Source organism: Fukomys damarensis, unplaced genomic scaffold (genome assembly GCF_012274545.1).
Source record: "Fukomys damarensis isolate Sample0158 unplaced genomic scaffold, DMR_v1.0_HiC HiC_scaffold_14, whole genome shotgun sequence".
NCBI lineage: Eukaryota > Metazoa > Chordata > Mammalia > Rodentia > Bathyergidae > Fukomys > Fukomys damarensis.
In genome coordinates this window covers 20,375,992-20,396,171 of record NW_022900926.1, presented here as the reverse complement: position 1 = coordinate 20,396,171, position 20,180 = coordinate 20,375,992, and the positions used below count along the sequence as shown (strand labels likewise).

Here is a 20,180-nt window from a genome sequence, read left to right as displayed (position 1 = left end):
TTTTTTTCTTTTTGGTACCAGTGGTCAAATTTGGGACTCTGTGCCTGCAAGGCAGGTGGCAGAACCACTGAGCTAAATCCCTGGCCCTACATTTTTCTGTCATTGCTTCACTGTGGAGGTAGGCACATGTGGTGAAGAAATTCACAAATCACAATGCCAGTTTTTCCTGGAAAGCTCTGAACTTGTCATTTCTCCTAAGAACTTCATTTTCAGGGACTATTATTAAAAAGGGTGTTTTGTGGTAACACACATAACATTTAAGTCATTGCAGAGCACAGACAGTACCACGTTGAGACTTAAATAATACTACTTAGTTTTGAGGAAGAGTTGGAAATTTGTATTAAGGCTTAAGGCTTGCTGCTTCTCAGGTGAGTTCTGAGATAATTTGAGTTTTTAAAAAGTTTGCAGTCCAGGACAGTTTTCATTCTTTCCCTCTCCCCCACCCCTTCCTTTTCTCCTTCCTTTATTTCTTCTTGCCTCCCCCCACACCCCGCCTCACAGGGTCTTGCTATATAGTTCAGGCTGGCTTTGAACCAAATTGCCCACAAACTCAAAGTGATCCTCCTGTCTCAGCCTCCTGAGTTCCAGGATTAAAGGCATATACCACTATACCCAGCTTTTTAAAAACTTTCTTAGATTCCTTCTGCCAAAAGATATCCACACTGAAATCTGGTCTTGTCAGAATGCTGTTGACGTAAACATCTAAGCTTGATAGTAAAAGAAGGCATGAAGTTTGGGCTTGGAGTTGCCTCATTGTAGGAAATCAGCCTGCTACTGTTGCATCAACTGCCTGATTTGGGGACCCCTAAGAGGAAGAATCACAGTTTAAACCTAGATTAGAACAAAATGAAGAAGCTGACTTTCTTCATGTTTTGAGGTTTATTTTTAAAACTCTAGATATCTGCTTAGAAGAGAACATAAACCTACAGCCATGGGAGTGGAAATAAAAGCTTCTCTGAGATGAGTGTTCTTAAGATCTTTGCCTTTGGGGCTTGTGTAATGCACTTGTCTATCAAATCCACACACACACACACACACACACACACACACTATTTATACAATCGCTCAGTCATCCATCATCTTGCTGCCCATGCTGTTTTGTGTGCCTGTAGTGTCTGCCCTGATACCATGAACACACGGTGTTGGGTCACAGCCAGAATCACCACACCTTCTGACCTCTATCTGTGGTTTTCTCATTTTCACAACCATTTCCAGCCGCTGACCCAGGCAGCACAGCATCTTCTAGGAAAAACATCAGCCAACACTAGGATGACTCCAGAAAATGCACTGTCTGCCTGTTCTCCATCTTAGAGGAAAATCCCAATCATGTGACCAAAGCCCAGACTCTTATATATCTTGCTATCAAGGAAGGCATAAGTGCACAAGCCCCAAGCAATCATTTCCTTCTAAATTTGCAGTGTGTGGCTCCTGTTACTGCCTCTGAATTCACCCCTAAAAACAAAATAAGAATGTGGAATCTTCATATAAAGATAGGCCTTAAAAATCCTAACAGTTGCTAACTATGTGTAATATAGAAAGAGGTCTCCATTTTTTAGGTTTGAATAAAATTACTATACCAAATCACTTTCCTATCCCCAAACAAGAATTTATGTTTTAAGAAGTATCTGTCACTGATCCATAGAAGGAGCATGCTCGCTGGCTGGCGGGGGGACAACCAGCACCTGAATTTTGAAATCTACGCGCTTGGGTGGGCACTGTGGTAGGTTATGTCAGCTTTCTGTTACTGGAAGACAAACTACCTGAGAAAACAGATTTAAAGGAGGAAAGGGTTACTTTGGCTCAAAGTTTCAGCAGTTTCAGTCCTTGATCACATGGCCCAGTTGCTTCAGAGCCTGTGGTGAGGCAGCAGAATCTGCTTACCTCATGGAGGCAAGGAAGCAAAGGAAAAAGAGACCAGGGTGTGGTGACCCCTTCCAGGGCAGGGCACGCCCCCCATGACCTCACTTCCTGCCAGTAAGCCCTGCCTCCTAAAGGTTCCACTGCCTCTCAGTGCCACCTATTTTCCAACACATGGCCTTTGGGGGACATATGAGGTCCAAACCATAACAGGTGGTGTCTCACGTTAGGGTGGTCTCCTTACCTGTGAGATCCTTGGTGAGGCTCTGCACTATTTTGATTATCCTAATACTAATCCTGGCCTGGCCAGTGCAGGTTTGGCTTTCATCTTATGTCTGCAATTACTTCCTACCAGGACAAGCGCTGACGTCTCTGCTGGCTTGGTGAAGTGATGATCATTTCTCTACTATAATTAATCAGCACTGTTCTTTAGTCTAAAAAGAAAAAAGTGCTCCACTCAGAGAGAAACTGAATTATTTTGTCAAAATTTAAGATAGATTTTTTTTACTCCCTAGCCACAAGTATAAATATATACCAGGCTGACATGGGACAAAAACAATGACAAAGATGCAGGGAGCAGACTAGCTGCTTTTCAGGGGCCAGGGCCATAAAAAACCCCACAGTTACAAAATACAAATTGATTTTTGTCTGAGTTAAGGCAAAAGGAGTTGTGATTACAAATCGGTGTTTTTCTTCCAGTCTCCGCCTGCACATCAGGGGGTTTCCACAGACAGTTTTATCTTTCTTAGGAAGGGTAGCGGGAGTGACCTTTTGTCACTGTTATCTCTTCATGTAAACACGGGGTCACTGTTCCATCGCTGGAGTGGGCCTGGGATGCTGCTGGCAGCCCGGTCAGAAGTGTTTTTTTTTAAATGTGCTAATTTATAGGGAGATCACAACAAGAACAATTAACAAGGTGAAGTGAAGAAAGAATAAGCTATTTTTAAATGTAAAACAGACAAGCCTGGAAAGGGTATGTGAGGTGAATTTTACAGTGCGTTCTGTTCCTTTTAATCTTTAGAAAGGAGATGTGATAGAAGACAATTCTCGGGACACCAAGTGGAGTCTGAGCCACGGCGATCTCCATTCGGAGGGGCTGGCCAAGCTGGTAAGCCCATTATTATGTGACGTGAATCTCCATTCGTTCTGCTCCTAACGGTGAGGCTTCAGTCTGCATTTGGTTAATGAACCTTTCCCTCAGAGGGAAGAGAACCCTAAAAATAACTGAGGGAAATCCAGCTGGTTGATTTTTTACTCTTGAATAAGCCCAGGACTGAAAAGAAGCTGACTTAAAAGGATGGGGACGTAATGTCGGGGGAGAAAGCCAGTCTGTGTGCCTCTCCATCATTTCCCATACTAGGACGTCATTTAAGGAAATGACACATGCACGTAAAGGCTTACAGTTTCTAACTGATCCACCAACTCACCGTCTGACGTCCAAAGCTGACTCTGATCAAAATGGAGCTTAGAGATCCGTCATTCTGGCAAGAAGTCAGGCAGGGAGGAGGTTGTTGTAAAGGGGAAGGCTGGTCCTTTCCCACAGAACTCACAGCATATGCAGGGGGTTTTGTATTTATACACATGCGCACACTGATCATCATCACGTTTCGCTCAGGAGCCTGGACAGTAGACATCAGTAGTTGCCTTCCACAGATGAAGAGCTACAGTGAGACAGCGGCACAGTTTGTAATAGCTAAATCTTGGAAACAACCTATTTGCCCATCCGTTGGAAACTGGATAAAGAAGTTGTGGTTTTTCTATAAAATGGAATATTACTCAGCCATAAAGAGCGAGAGAATAGATTCATTCATAGGAAAATGGATACATATTGAAGATATACTCCTAAGTGAAATAAATAAGTCCCACATGTGTAAATACCGAATAGTTTCCCTGGTGTGAATATTCTGCAACAATGCATAAGATTCTAATAAGATTACTGACATTTAGAAATTTGAAGAAAGAGGCTAAAGGTGTAGGGAAGGTGTGATGCGTAGGGGAAGAACAAAAAGGGAAAAGAAAAAAATGTGAGAGAATGAAAAGATGAAAATAAAGTGTTTGTAGATGGGGAGGGGAGGAGGGGGTGAAGGGAGGGCAGAGGTAAGGGGAAAAAATGAGAATCAAGACTTGCCATGTAAAGGTACATGATCCCAACAATGAATGTAACTGTACTATATCCCTAAAATGTACCAATAAACTCAATAAAATTAAAAAAAAAAAAGGCTCCCCTGAGGCCTGACAGCTGGGAGAGAGGAAAAAAACATATATATGAGTCACTCCTGTGGTCCTGAGCTCAGACCCAAGGGTTTTCAGGGCCCCAGGGCACCTAGAGTGTGTCTGGCCAGGGACCTCGGGGCATGGGAACCCCATCTCCCCCAGCTCCATTGCCAGGAACCACCAAGGAGAGTATGATGGTATCTCCTGTGAATAAAGATGCAGCATCTGGCTGTGCTTTAAGCACAAAAGGTTTGACATTTGAAACTTTAAACCACAATAATTATAAATGTTGAGCTGGGTGTGATGGCACACGCCTGTGCTCCCAGCACTTGGGAGGCTGAGGCAGGAAGATGGCCATGAGTTGGAGGTCAGCCTGGGCTACATAATGAATTCAAAACTAGCCTGAACTACACACGGAGAAGAAAAAAAAAAAAAAAAAAAAAAGTTGGCGAAGGCCAATATTAAAAAACAGATAGACTAGTAAGTGCACATAAAAATAGAACATGGTCTTCAAGCCACCTGTCAAGTGGGATACAGATGTGCGTTTTAACTAATGACATACATTTAAACGGACATTCTTTACAAACTATGGCTTAAAGGGTGGAACCTCAACAGCCGTGAGCAGTGTGTTGTAGCACTTCCAAGAGAATTAGTTTTCCCATTTTTTCCTCTGAAATTACTTTCATGAAATTACAGTGATGATCCATACATCACTTCACATTGTCAAACTACTGTAAACAAGAAGTTTACTTAAACCATAAGCAACAAACTTATTCATCTTTAGAGTGTTTTATTCTTATGTAAAGACAGGTTGTCCTACATGTAAGAACCATGTAAAAAGGGGCTGGGGATTTAGCTCAGTGGTGCCACACCTGCCTGGAAACTGCAAGGTCCTGAGCTTGATTCCCCATATCCCAAAAAAAAGTAATAAAATCATCCTTGATTTTACAGTGATAAATTAAGTTATAAAATCATCCTTGGTTTTGCAATGGTAAAAACATTAAAATTCTCCAATAGCACAAGGTATGCAAGAGCTTTTCAGCTGCTGGGTTTTGTTGAGACTCTGAGAGCAAAGCACCTACTGGAATATAAACGTGAGAGCTCAGCGAGCCTGAGCTCATGGAGAAGGGGCCCTTCCCTCTTCTGATCTCTATTTTATCTCAAGCAAAACTCATGAGTGGTCTTTCTTTTAAAAATGACTGTGCACACACCCCAGTCACTCTGTGTAGGGTAAAGCGGGGGCCGGAGGTAGTAGGGGTCCTTGCTGTGGAGAGCAGCGCTCTGGGGAGAGGCGCCTTCCCTTCCTGTCCTCTGCAGGGTCGCATCGCTGGGGCTTCGGTCTCCACGTGCAGCCGTGCAGTCAGCATCGTCCCGCCTCAGCCACAGGCCCTGCCAGGCACCTGGTCTGCCCCAGACACTCTGTGGTACGGGTCGTCCCGGGCCCCACCTTCCAGGGAGGACGATGGCTGTTTTCAGTCGCGGCCTCTCCAGGAGCCCGGCCGCAGGGTGAGGGCTGGGCTCGCTGTGCTTTTCCTGTGGGTTCTTAATGCCGTTCTGCAGGAGAGGCGGGCTGCGGTGGTCCGGGAACTCTGGCAGAGTGAGAGGAAGTATGTGCAGATGCTGCAGACGGTGAGAGACGTCTATGCCGCCCCGCTGAGAGCGGCGCTGTCCTCAAACAGAGCGATTCTGAGCGCTGCAAACATCGAGATCATTTTCTCCGATATTCTGCGGATTTTAAGTCTGAACAGGTAAAGTCTCTGAAGGTGTAGTTTTAACAATGCGCACTGGGTGGTGGGAGGGGCCCAGACTTATCTCAAAAGCAGAAGGGAGGCTGGGTCCTTCTCTGCCCCCCTGCCCCCCCCCGTCACCTCGCAGAGGAGTAGAGGCTGCAGGGGCAGTGACAGTTCCCGGCCTCCACTGCCACCCCAGGGTGCAGCTGTGCCAGAGAAGGATCAGTGCTGGGCATTCGGGAGTCAGCGGGCTGTCTGTGAGTGTGGTGCGGTGGCTCTTAGCAATGTGTAGCCGAGCAGAGGGAAAGGAACAGGCTCTGGGATACATTACTTAGAAAGTGCAAGGCTGGGGCAGCTGAACAGCACATGCACTTTGTGTATGCGACGGGAGAGAGAAAGGCGGTGATTTCCATCTGTGGAAGTGACACCAGCTGAGTGTGTGCCTCTGCGACAGCCCCCTGTAGGTAACCTGACCGGTGCCCACCTGCATGGGTGCTCCAAGGTGGCCGTGAGGCCTCTTCTGGTTTTCAAGGTCTGTGGCGGCCAGGAGGGAGCCCTCAGAACCCACAGAGGTCGAAGCTGCGCTGTCACTCTGCTCCTCAGGACTGGGGGTGGGACGCACCTTGAGTGGATTTGAGGGCTTAGGGTGAGGGGGCAGGGGTTTCTCACAGCCACTTTCCTCCCGCATTTTCCAACTCCCCCTGTCCCATCAGATCTGCCTGGCCCTGTTTTAAGAAAAAGATACCTGATCATTATCAAGTAAGGACTGTAAAAGACTAGGTTGCAACTGGTGCAACCACTATGGAAATCAATATGGAGGTACCTCAAAGAGCTAAGATTAGAAGTCCCATTTGACCCAGCTATTCCCCTGCTGGGTATCTTTTAAAAGGAATTAAAAGAATCATACCACAGTGATATACGTGCACCCATGTTTATAGCAGCACAGTTTGTAATGGCTAAAACGTGGAAACAACCCAATTACCCATCAGCTGGTGACTGGATGAGGAAGATGTGGTTTTTTCTAAAAAATGGAGTACTACTCAGCCATAAAGAATGAGAAACTAGAAACATTTGTAGCTAAATGAATGCACATTGAGGCCGTACTCTTAAGTGAAATAAATAGGACACACTGAGTAAATACCAAATAGTTTCTTTGGTGTAGAAAACTAAAAGTGTAAGTAAGGTTCAAATAGTATAATTGACAGGGGAAATAGGAAGAAAATGGCTACAGGGAAAGTGGGAAGGGAAGGGGAAAGGAAATAAGGGGGAAAGAAAAACTGTGAAAAAAGGAAAAAATGGAAACAAAGTGTTTGTAAATAGGGAGGGGAGGAGGGGGGGAAGGGAGGGCAGGGGAAGGGGGAAAAAACAGAACCAAGACCTGTCATGGAAAGGTACAAGATCCCGATGATGAATGCAGCTGTGCTGTGTGCTTTAAATGGACCAGTAAACTTCATGGGGAAAAAAAGTCCAGGCTGCAAAAGGCTGCACTGACAACAGCACCTTAGTGTCTAAGTCTGTGGGCTCTCGGGGCTCATATCCCATCACGCGCTTTTTTCCCATTGCAGGAAGTTTCTGAGTAACCTGGGAGACAGACTGCAGGAATGGGGCCCGGCCCAGTGTGTGGGGGAAATATTTATCAAGTTTGGGAGCCAGCTGAATACATACACCAATTTCTTCAACAATTATCCCGTTGTGCTGAGAACTATTGAGAAGGTAAATGGTCGGAGTTACTACTGGTGAGGTTGGTAGACCTGAGCTCGCGCTGTGTGCAAACCACAGGACCAGGCAGTAGGTGGGCCCCGCCCTGCTCTCCTCCCAGGTCTCCTCCCGTGTACTGTGCGCTCCCGAGGACAGGGCTGGCACAGTGCTTGGCACATAGCAGTGCCCAGCTGGCTGCTGAGCTGGATGAATCATCACATGCACCACAGGCTCCCACCTTCCCTGGCTGCCACGTGGCTCAGTGACAGGAAAACATCAGCAGCCACACAGAAGCAGGCCCGTGGGCTTTGACTCCACTCTGCCCCAACAATCTACGTGGCCTTGACAAGTTCCCCTCTTGGGACAACTTGTCTTTTATAAATTTCCGGAGGTGACGTAAAAGAAATGTCTGCCTCCGGGAGGAGAAGGGCCCACAAGCCCAAGATCACCTGGGACAGGTCCAGCTGGTGCGGAGCTGAGGTTTCCAGGACTCGCTCCCAGAGACTGGCATGCGGCAGCGCTTCTGACCCTGCCCGCACCGCAGGGCTAGGCGACTGGTTTGAGGGAGCACTGATTAAATGAGCAAAAGCAAGCTCGAAGGTAAGAAGAGCCCTTGGGAGAAGTAGTCTGGACTCCACTCCACCCCTTACTCCCCAGGAAACTGTGGACTCCGAGCACTGTCCGTCGGGAAGCCTCAGCGCTGGGCAGGGGGGCTGCAGGGCCAACGGAACAGCTCCAGGGTGGGTGGGCCCCGCAGGAAGGAGGGACTTCGGCGAGGGTTCGGTGGGCACTTCTTGCTTGATGATGTGCAAGTTTCATAGAACTGATACTGAGGACAAGAACTGGAGCAAAGGCTCATGTGTTATCAGAAACAAATTGGTGCTGACATTTTCATTGCTATCAGCGATAATGATTCCTATTCACTAGAATACTATGTACATATAAATATTCAGTACATATTAGCTATCAATATTATTGAAATCAGTGGATATCTGGGGTTTAGAAATGAGCTCGCTGACATCTTTTAGACATTTACCCTCCTGAGTGGAAGGCAGTAACTTCGTGGGTACATTAATGGTGATAAATGAATATTAAAACTCTTATTGCCAGCTGGGTGTGGTGGCACATGCCTGAAATCACAGCACTTGGGAGGCTGAGGCAGGAGGGTCGCCATGAGTTTGAGGCCAGCCTTGGGCTACATAGTGAGCTCAAGGCCAGCCTGAACTACAAAGTGAGACCCTGTCTCAAAAAGAAAAAAATCACACACACACACATACACACACACACACACACACAAAACCTCTCATTAAATAAGTACAGTGAAGCACTTTTATGGAAAACATGCTTAATAGCAACATTAAAGGTGAATATCATCAGTAGTTGAGTTCTCATGGTAATGAAATACAGTAACATTTACTATGTGGGAGGTACTTTATGGATAGGACTTTTTCCTTTCACATAATTTAGGTTTGATGTCCATTTTAAAGATGAGAAAGCTGAGGCTTAGATTAGTTGAAAACCTTTATAAGGTAACATATCCAATTTGTTCCAGTTCTACATCAGGCCCGCCTGATTGCAGCATGTGTTACTATGAGTCTGCTGACTGAGCTCAGTGGGAAGGTTCGGTCTGTGGTGCACTTGATACACTGCACTTCCTGTACCAGAAGACCCCACTGGTTCTATTAGTACTTTGATTAGATGGGGGCAGTTGCCCTCTGGAGGGCTCCACAGATCCTCACTTGCTCGGTGGACAGGGCTCTGCAGTTGTCTCACAGAGCCAAGCCCTGACTGTCTCTCTCACCTTTCAGTGCAGAGAGATGACACCGGCCTTCCGAGCTTTCCTGAAGAGACACGATAAGACGATTGCCACCCACATGCTGAGGTGAGTTCTGAGGGGGAGCACAGCCGGGTTCTCAGGACAGGGAACCCTCCTTGACCTTCGGAGAGAAACCAGCGTTCCCCTTTCTATGTCTGGTACAGCCTGCCGGAGCTGCTGCTGTGCCCGTCCCGGAGATTTGAAGAGTACATTCATCTTCTCTGTGCTCTGAGGGTTCACACTCCCACAGAACATGCTGGTCGTGGTGACCTGACCGCTGCAATTGACCAAATGAAAACATATAAAGGGTATATAGATCAGGTTGGTTTGGGATAAACATCTGTGTCCATTGTTACAATGTTACAATGCTTCTGTGGTACTTGAAAGTCCTGAGATTGCTTGTCTCCAAGGATGTTCTCATTCCGGTCTTTCATTCTTTTAATGGTAAATGACTGTTCAGTGATTTTGCACATTAAGACCATCTATTCTAAGTCAAACAGCATGAGGCAGAATGTGCTCAGATAGCTGTACAATAACAATAAAACTTTCACTAACATAAGTTTGAAATTTGGATTGGTGCCGGGCATGGTGGCACACTCCTGTAATCCCAGCACTGGGGAGGCTGAGGCAGGAGAATTGTGGTGATTTCGAGACCAGCCTGGGCTACCTAGTGAATGCCAGGTCAGTCTCAATTACACAGTGAGACCCTGTCTCAAAAAAAATTTTTTTTGGATTGGTTTTTCGAGAAAAATGAAACAAAAAACAAAAATGTACAATCCTTTGCTTCTGAAAGTACTAAGGTATCAATTAGCTTTCTCCCTCCTTAAGTACAGCACAATAATTATTCTCCCAAAGACTACAGCGTGTTGGAACACAGTAGTCTCTTTCTGAAAATAACCATGATCGTACTGTGCATGCATTCATCTGGGCTGAAGAGGTGCACCCTGAAGGTGCTTTCCTGAATAGTCTTGTTACTGCCTTTGTTTAAAACAATGAGTTTTAAAACACTGTTGTTAAAACAATGAGTACAGAAAAGTGCGGCTTTTATTACAGTAGAGTAGCGGGTCCTGAGCCTTAAAATATTTTAAAGGATTTCTTTTATAAACACAAATGTCACAGTTGTAGTTGGCTAAAGTCAACTTCTTTTCTAGCTGAAGGAAACCGTCACTATGAAAGAGCGGCTGTCAGATATACAGAGACTCATCTGCGGGTGCCCTGTATGTATTCCGATGTACTGGCTCCATCTCATGCTCATGAATACAGCCTCATCGCTGGCAAAAGAAGACACACAGATCCCAGCACAGCCAACATCTGTGCAATGTTTGCCACTGCCAGAGACCTGGGATCTCTCACGTTTGTCACCCTGGCCGCAAGCGTGCTGCCTACGAGGCGCTTGTGTCCCTGACCTCACCACTTCTCCGTGGTCTTAGCTCCTTGCGTGGTGGCACTGCGATGAGCAGCTCTGTCCAGGGGCAGGGTTCTGTACAGTCTGCTAGCTCTGCATTACGTCTACAACCTCACCTGGTCCTCGTACAGCTTTCCCCAGCACTGGCCACAGCGCACAAATCTATTTCCGTTCTCCACAACGCAGCCTCTCTTGGTTCGTTCTATGCATATACCCTTCCTTCTCTGAAATGACCTTCCTCTCTTACTTCCCTGGATATTTATCGTTTGAAAATTGAAGTCAATCATTGTCCTTATGAAGCTTCCTCCAGCCGCGAGCTGTGCCTTTCCTGGTGTTTCACAGCCTCGGGAGCCCCCTTGTCCTGTTTCTACAGCACCCCCACATCGTGTGTGAGCTGCGACTGGTCACCTAGCGCCTGGCACTTAGGAGCAGTTAGAGTATCAGTTGATTGGAGATGCTATTTCTAGCTGGTCAAATTGGGGAAGCAAGATGGAGTTGTTTCAATTTCAATCTACAGATTTTGGTAGGGAAAATTCCAGATTCTTGGGCCTCACAGTCTCGTTACATCACTGCATGTACCAAGAGACCATCAGCACGGCAGCCAGAACCTGTACCTTTGCTTCCTTCATTTGCTTCCTTTTCTGCACAACTGCTTTTCGTCCCGCACCCCATGTTCAAATAAAACAATCCAGTAGTTCTAAAAGATCTGGTGGCCTTCTAAAATGGTGATTGTCACTGTTGATTTTGTGGTCTTTCTACAGAAAGCCTGTTTTTATCAACAACAAAAATTGATAGTTTCATAACTCAGTTCTATTCAACACATATTCCGGGAGATAAAATACAGCTGCACTGGTAGTATCCATTTAAAATTTACATATGCTTTTAATTTTTTGATTTTATAGACTCTATCAGAAGCAAACAGATATCTGATTAGGGTCCAAGATGTAGTCCAGCTTCGCTGCTGTGATGAGGAGATACATTTCTCTCTAAGGTAAGTAGCCATTATCTGAGCTGCCGACCCCTTCAGAGCAGGTACCTGTCTTATCGTCCTGTGTCCTTGGCATTTGGTACCACATGCAATTTATTATAAATCTTTGCACTGGCTGGGTGTGGTGGCGCACACCTGTAATCCCAGCACTTGGGAGGCTGAGGCAGGAGGATCGCTGTGAGTTCAAGACCAGCCTAAGCTACATAGTGAGTTCCAGGTCAGTCTCAATTACATAGTGAGACCCCGTCTCAAAAAAAACAAAAAACAAAACAAAAAAAAACCCCAAATATATCTTTACACTGAACTAAAGAGTCACACACTCCTCTGAGATAGTGTGAGGCACTGCATCACCCCAATTGTCTTCTGGGTAGAATGGGAGAAAATAAATCATCTCTACCAAGACCAAACTCCTTAAAAGCAGAACCTCTCAAGGTCAGTCAGTTTCCTCCTGAGATAAGATCCAAGTGCTATGGGGTCTCACAAGAATGGTCTACTTAACTGTAAGGAGGGGACCAATTTATTTTTCTCAGATAGTTGTTGACATCAGTATTAAAAATGACCTCACCATATCTAGTTTGCACAGTGCTCAGAATAGTGCAAGAATAAAAGAAGGATGTCCCAGAAGTTACTGGCCCATTCCTCTTTTAGAACAGAGATAGATGCATTTTTCTGCAAAGGTTCAGAGTAAATATTTAGGATTTTCTGACCAAACGATCTCTGTGGCAACAACCTACCTTTGCTGTTGAATCACAAAAAGTTAGTAAATGATACAAAACAAAGCAAATAATACACTATTCATAAACAACCTGATACATAAATGAACAAGTACAGCTGTATTCTAATAAAACTTTATTTATAGAGACAGGTGGTAGGGTATGGTTTGCTGATTCCTACTTGAATAAACTGCCAAACTGTTTTCATTATTAATGGTGAAGATGATGATGCAACACAGAGCAGCCAGGTGGAGGGAAATTAACTCCTTCAATTTGTCCAACTGCAATAAAGGTATATAAATGAAAACCAAATCACAGCATCTCTTGTCTCACCGACACAGCTTTTTTGTCTCCTTTCGTTGTGCTGGTTTTGTTTAGTAGCCACAGAAAAGAGGACATTGATGGGAAGAAAGTAGCTACCAAACCAGCAATTCTAAATATACTGGTTTGGTGGAAAGTGTGCTAGAAATTTGGTAGAGTTTTGGTTGGAAGTGTGCTAGGAATTATTCCAGTTTCTGGATATTATTATGCCCTCGTGGATTCCTTCTCTGACATTCTTTTCTTCATGTAAATCTGAGTTTCTATGCCATTTTCCTTCTATCTGCAACACTTTTAGAATTTCTTGCAAGGCAAATGTACTAGCAAGATGTACTTCCGGTTTGTTTGAAAAATGATTTCTCCTTAATATTTGATGGAAAATTTTGCTGGCTACAGAATTCTAGGCCTTTTTTTCCCCCCCAATACTTTATTTTGTTCCACTCTGTTCTTGCTCAAATGGTTCTGAAGAGAAGTCCAATGTAACTGTTACTATTAGGCTATGTTTATTGTAGTAGTTTAGGGTAACAGGCTGATATTTCCATGGTGGTGTATTTTTCTCCTCTGTTGGCTTTGGGTTTCCTTCAGGACTCCTAATAAGATGGGGTTCAGAGACTCTGAGGGCCACCGGAGACCTTGGGGTGAGGCAGGCATGCAGGGACTTGAAGACTCAGAGCCCCAGGGTCTTGCTAAGTCGTCCCAGCTGGTCTTGAACTTGTGATCCTCCTTCTGCCTCTCAGCCTGCTCGAATCACAGAATGGCTTCATCATCATCTCAAAAGAAAACAGACCCCTCAAAAAAGAAAATGGAAGAAGGCAGAGTCTTCAGTGAAAAATGGATGAGTGCTTTTTTATTGAGAGAAATAAGGCACCCTGCTTACTTTTTCTAAATCAGTTTGTCTCACCAGACAATAGCCAGATGAATCGAGGAAATGGGGGAAAATCTACTGAAAAAGATTTAAGAGTGAAGCTGCTAATTTCAAACTTTATTCTTTGGCAATGGGTGAAAGTGCTGATGTGACAGATGTGGTTCAATTAGCTGTTTTTAGTTAGCAGTGTTAGAGATTAGGAGTTATAGTATCACTGAAGCAATGGCTTCTTTGATGCCATTAAAATACAGCTAAATCATTTCATTTGTATGAAGCAGTAAAAATAACAGTGACTTTCTTCGAACTTCGTCAACATATCTGACGTAGCCATAGTGGTACCTGTGATGGTTGATAAACAAGAGGGATTTAAACTGGATGTGGTGGGGCCCACCTATAATCCCAGCACTCAGGAGGCCGAGGCAGGAGGATTACTGCAAGTTATGTAGCCTGGGCTACATAATGAATTCAAGGCCAATCTGAACTACAGAGTAAAACCTTTTTCAAAAAAAGAGGTATTTATAAATTAATAAGAGATGATACAGTTGTTGCTGGCAAGTCACATTTAATAAAATAGTGCTGCATAATACACCAAGGAAATTCAAGCTTTAAAAATGGATGTTATGGGAGTAAGGTGTGGTGTTTCAAGCCAATGATCCCAGTACTTAGGAGGCAGAAAAAAACAAAGTCCCATGAGTTCAAATAGTGAGTTTAAGACTAGCCTGACTATGTAGGGAGATCCTGACTCAAAAAAAACAACAAAAAGATGTTATGCAAATCATCATCAAAGCTATGAATTTCATGAGATCCTAGGGATCGAATCACCAACTCCACAAATTCCTCAAGAGTAAGGATGCTGATTATGAGGACATCACTTACTTTTCTGAAGTGAGGTGACCAAGTTGGAGTAAAATGCTGAAAAGATTTTGTGAATTGTGAAATGATACTGTCATTTATGGAATCAAGGAATCTGAAGATGAAAATTCCTTGCCAGTTTTGCATTTTTTGGATATGATCACTCATTTAAATGGGATAAATGTGTCGTCAAGGTGAAAGTCAATTTATATGTGCTATATTTCAGTACAATGTACAACACCCTATAAAATACAGTGCACAAAATGGAGAGGGTAATGGAGAAAAAGGGCCGGATGTACAGGTTCAGATTCCCAATGATGAGTGTTATTATTACGTATGCCTATAATTTACCAATAAATGTTTTGCCATTAAAAAAAGATGGGGTTTACTCATGTGATGGTGAGATGTGTGTGTGGTAGAAGCATCCTGTAGTTCTAGGATCAGTATTTTCTCCCTTGTTTTGGGAAGGAGTGGTAGTGGGCATTGAACCTAGGGATGTTCGATCACCTAACTACATCCTCGGCCCTTTTAAATTAAAAAAAAAAATTTATGAGTACATGCTTGCAGTACACGATAATTACATTCATTGTAGGAAATTGGTACATGTAATTACAAATCTCAATGCTTTTTTTCCGTTTCCTTCACACCCCCTTTTATTTTGCCAGCACCAGATTCATGTATTTAAGTCATTATAAGTCAATTATCATGTATACAGATTAACAACTGGACCAATAGGCCAAAAAACATAGTACACCTAAGACTGATATACTAAATCAGCGTCCACTTGTAGACAGATACATTGCCATCCTGGATAACAATAACTCTTTTCTCTCTTTTTTCCTGTTACAGTGGTGCCTCTATTCACAAACACTTTTGTTTGCAAACAATCTGGTTTGTAAACAGAAGCATTTGGCAAAATTTTGTTTTTATTTGCACACTCTGGACGAACATGACCATGGCCATCCTTCCCACATGAAGACAAAGGTGGCCATCTTTTTCAGAATTGTGGAACGAATTAAGTTTGTGAACCAAGGCATCACGGTATCTGTCTTTTATTTCACACTTTATTTATATATTGAATTTTTCATATAAAAGAGCCATGTGATATTTAAACTTGTGGGTCTGATTTACTTTACTTTTCTTTAATATTATGGTATTAAGGTGCGACAGTTTTCCTACAAATGACTCAAGTTCATCCTTTATGGCAGCATAGTTCTTACTCCATTGTGGAACAGTATCACAGTCTCTGTCCATTCATCTGTTGATGGACATGTAAGCTGTTTCCAAGATTGATTTATTACAAGTGTACTTCTATAAATATGGTTATGCATACATCACTGTGGTATGATGTCTTTAACTCTTTTGGGAAGATACTTAGAAGGGGAATAGCTGGGTCATGTGAAATTTCTAGTTTAATTTCTGGGGAACTTCCATGCTGATTTCCATAATGGTTGTACCAGTTTACACTCCCACAAAAAATGAAAGGTTTTTCCCCCACAGCCTCACCAACATGTTATTGGTTGATAACCTTCAGTCTGGAGTGAGATAAAATCTCATTGTTTTAATTTACATTTCTCAAGTGGCCAGTGATGTTGAACATTTTTTTATTTTTCTTTTTTTGGGGTGAGGGATTTGAGACAAGGTCTCGCTATGTAGTTCAGGCTGGTCCTGAACTCACTATGTATCCAACTTGAGGTGATCCTCCTGCCTCAGCCTCTTGAGTGCTGGGATTACAGGCATGCACCACCATGCCTGGCTTGAACATTTAAAAAATGTATTTATTGTAATTTTTATTTCTTAATCTGAGAAGACTATTCCTTTTGCTTAGCAACTTATTGTGCCAGGTGTACTAATTCTCTTTTGACTTATTGGGATTGTTGGCTTGTCTCTTTCTAAACTATCCTGAGAGTTTTATAACACTGATTTGGTGGTCATGAATTTCTTGAGGTACTCCTTGTCATGGAAATAAAATTTATTTTTTTAATTTTACTTTTTAAATCTATTTTTGAGACAGGGTCTTGCTATGTAGCCCAGGCTGGCCTCAAACTTGCAACAATCTTCCTGCCTCAGCGTAAGTGCTGGGGTTATAGACATGTACCACCATGCTCAGCTTCTGTGTTGATTTTAAAGGAAAGTTTTGCAGGATACATAAGTCGGGGTTGGAAGTTTTTGTCTTGTAGGACTTGAAGCACTTCACTCCAAACTCTCCTGGCCTTTAAGTTTTTTTATAGAGCAGTCTGCTGCAATTTTAATAGTTTTACTTTTATATGTAATTTGTTGTCTGTCTCTAACAGCTTTTAAGATTTTTGTCTCTGTGATGGACTTCTACTACTTTGTGTATAATGTAGCACAAGAGGTTCTCTTTTGGTCATGGCTACTTGGAGTTTGACATGCATCACCTATCTGTATGTTTATTTCTTTCCTTATATTTGGGGATTTTTTGCCATTATTTCTGTGAACAGGGTTTTTATGCCACTTATGTTGTTTTATGACTTTTCACTTATTCCAAATATGCTTTGCATTATGTAGCAGTTGTTGGGTCCATTTTTCATGTTCTCGTTGTTTTCAAGGTGTCTTTGAGTGCAGACTGTTCTTGTTTAATGACCACGTCCTGTTCCTATAACTAGGTCATTAGATGAATTGGTCACTAAATGAGGAATTGTAAATAGATGTACATTACAATATTCAGAACAAAGAAATGTCAAAAGGAAGCTCCAACTTGAAGACTTTGCTTTTATTTGCACAACTCTTACATGTGGTACTGTAATGTGTGTGTAACATAAAACTACAGTATGGTACTGTACAGTACAATTAGCCAAAGGTGCAGTACTATGTGAAGAGGGTGTATTGTGCAAAAAACAGACATTGAGGTTCTATATACAGGATGTAAAGAACTATAAAAAAAAGCTCATAAGTCTGAGAAGCTGGTCCTTTATCCAGACAGCACGCCTTGATCATAAGTCTGAACAGTCATTAAACAGGTAGGTCATGAAATGAGGAATATCTTTAGTTGGCCTTTGAAGGCATCATTGTCTTCTAGTACTGAAGTTCTGGCCTCAGATTGGTTGGTTCTGGTTGTTTTGGGGTTTTTTGTTTGTTTGTTTTTGTTTTTGAGACAACATCTCACTATGCAGTTCAGGCTGGCCTTGAACCCACTATGTGGCCCAGGCTGGCCTCAAACTCAGGGCAATCCTCCTGCCTCACCCTCTTGAGTGCTGGGATTAAAGGCATACACCACCATGCCTGGTACTTTCAATATAATTTTCAACCCAGATTGCTGATTGAAACTTTTCTCGGACTCTAATTCTTTGGTAAACTGGTCATTCATGTTTTGTATCCTTTTGCTTAACTCATCTTTTTATTAGTGTCTTCTGAAATCTCCTCCATCTTGTTATTACTTCTATTTAGTTTTGTCTTCTCTAATCCTGCTGAGTTCCTTTTTAAGCTGTTTTCTAACCTCCTCCCCTAGATTGGCTTCAGGGAAGTTGGGAGTTTTGGGGGGCATTTTGTGCCTTTTCTGTTTTTGTTTGGTTGGTTTTATGCTTAGGTTTGTGGATGCTTACAGTCTAGAAACTTCGTTGCTAGTATAGAGATCTCTTTAGTTGCTTTTTAGTGATATAATTTGGGCATGGCTAACTGTAATCCTTTGCCACAGTCCCAAGTTCTGACCCCCTTGGTTAATTTGGGAGAGAAAGATACAGCATAGTTAGTGCAGCAGCCAATTTCTCTGGGAATGTACTCTAGTATTGTTAATGTCACAAAGGCAATCTGAGGATTGGCTTACAGAGAAATAGTGATAATTCTGTCACCCCATTAATATGAAGCCAATCAGCTACAGTAGTATTGTCCAAGACAAATTAGACATTAACATAACAACCAATTACATATCACCCTTAGTTCTAGAGAAGAAATCAACAATTACGATGTAAACATTAAGGCAACCCGGGTATTGACTTACAGCTAATATGTACTAAATGCAACAGCTATATCTCTGCTAATGGCAGAAAAGAATTCCATAGTAATTTTACAGAAATAACTATCAAAAGGTCAACAAAGCTTTACAGTTTTACTAGTAAAGATACAGGGTTTAGGAATGGGGGAATGGAAGAGGGAAACTTTGAAACCTTAAACTCTATGATACGAAAAAGAAGAGAAATGCTACAAAGGATCTTATCACAGAGTAAACAGATATTAGTAAAGGTAAGATAAAAAAACTAGGAAGAAATAGAAGACAAAAGAGAAAGAGACAAGAAATCATATAGAGTAAAATCAACAGGGGGAAAGAGGAAAAATATAGAAAAAGGATAAGAAGCAAGGCAGAAAGATAAGGGAGGATTCCCAAACCCCAGGAAACTAGTGAAGAAAGCAAAGAAGTAAAGAAGAGAAAAAGAAAAAAACCTCACAGAACAAAATAACCAACCAAACAAAAACAAAACAACCAACCAAAGAAAAAAGGAACTTTCCCTGTGATTTCCACTGTGTGCTTTTCTTCTGGTGTCTAGTTTTGGGGCAGTGTCCAATTTAAGATGTGCTGCGTTTTCACTAGCACATAAAGAATGCAGTTGGAGCCCTCAATGGATGAAGAGTCACCAGCAGGCAGTGAGGAGTTGGGGTGTATGTGTGTGCCAATTCTGGGACTTTCATATCCACTGAGATGCAGGCTGAGCTTAAGAGCCCTCTGGGCGGGAGGCCACTTGCTGGCCCGACCACAGATGTCTCCTGTGGCTGTCTCTTGCCCAGTCACTGTGGGAGAGTAATGCTCGGGGTCCTGAAATGAAGTCAACCTGTGGCTGCTGAGTGCTGCACCAGCTGTTGCAGCAGACAGCACCCACTGGTCTGTTCACTGCCATGCTTCTCCCTGAAGGCCTCTGGAGTCCCTACTTTCATGGTGGCTCTGTAGATTCCATATTCCTTTCTTGTGAGCCACAAGCCAGCAGCTAGGGAGAAAATGATTGTCTCTTTTTCTGTGGTGTGTTCTGGGGATCCATTTTCTTCTCAGATCTTTACTGGGTCCTAGGGATCCACCTTGCTTTTTCTTCCCCAAGTTGTTATTTTCTAGTGTCTGGAGTCTGAATCTTGGAGAGGCTAATTTGTTATTGCTTATCACTCTGCATTTTTCCCCCTTTTGAGAGGGGTCTCCCTAAGTTGCTCAGACTGCTGGCTGGCCTCAACCGCAAGATCCTCCTCCTTCAGCTAGGATTACAAGCACGGGGCACCACACCCTACAGTTTTAAGTAGCCTATTGTCCCTGGACTGTAATCTTCATAAGGCTTCTGAACGTCCCTTCACGTCTGAGGCTGGAGTTAGGTATTTCCTCTCCCCCAGATCAGTTAGGTCCTACCTAAGAGTTCCCCTTCAGAACAGGCTTTTGTTAAGAACAAGTCTCTGTGCTTATTTCAAGATACCCCCACCCCCAGAATGAGGGGATTTTTCTCAGCTCTTCATAGTGAGAGCCTGGTGGGCTCCTGGTGGTAAAACACACCCTCGTGGGAGTGCCAAAGGTTTTAATCATGCTTGTCAGTCCACAACCATCCTCCAGCCAATTACCCTGTACGGCTTCCTACTTGATCCTGGTTTATAAATTGTGTCTGCCTGCCTGTCCTGCTTTTGGGCTGGTCATTTACTATGACCACAATTCTTCATTCAGGTTCTTTTCTGTTATGAGGATAGTTGTTTTTTGTGGGGTGTTTTTTTTTTTTTTTTTTTTTTTTTTTTCTTTTTTTG

At 43.2% G+C, this 20,180-nt stretch overlaps 1 protein-coding gene across 1 annotated transcript in view; it reads left to right on the top strand.

The window, feature by feature from the left end:
* Ect2l (epithelial cell transforming 2 like) overlaps positions 1 to 20,180 on the top strand; it is an 85,896-nt gene that overhangs the window by 60,652 nt on the left and 5,064 nt on the right. Inside the window, exons 14-20 of the mRNA XM_033763266.1 lie at positions 2,879 to 2,965; positions 5,632 to 5,819; positions 7,367 to 7,514; positions 9,308 to 9,381; positions 9,480 to 9,636; positions 10,467 to 10,532; positions 11,623 to 11,711. Coding sequence (XP_033619157.1) covers positions 2,879 to 2,965; positions 5,632 to 5,819; positions 7,367 to 7,514; positions 9,308 to 9,381; positions 9,480 to 9,636; positions 10,467 to 10,532; positions 11,623 to 11,711 — 809 coding nt within the window. The remainder of the gene's footprint in view (positions 1 to 2,878; positions 2,966 to 5,631; positions 5,820 to 7,366; positions 7,515 to 9,307; positions 9,382 to 9,479; positions 9,637 to 10,466; positions 10,533 to 11,622; positions 11,712 to 20,180) is intronic.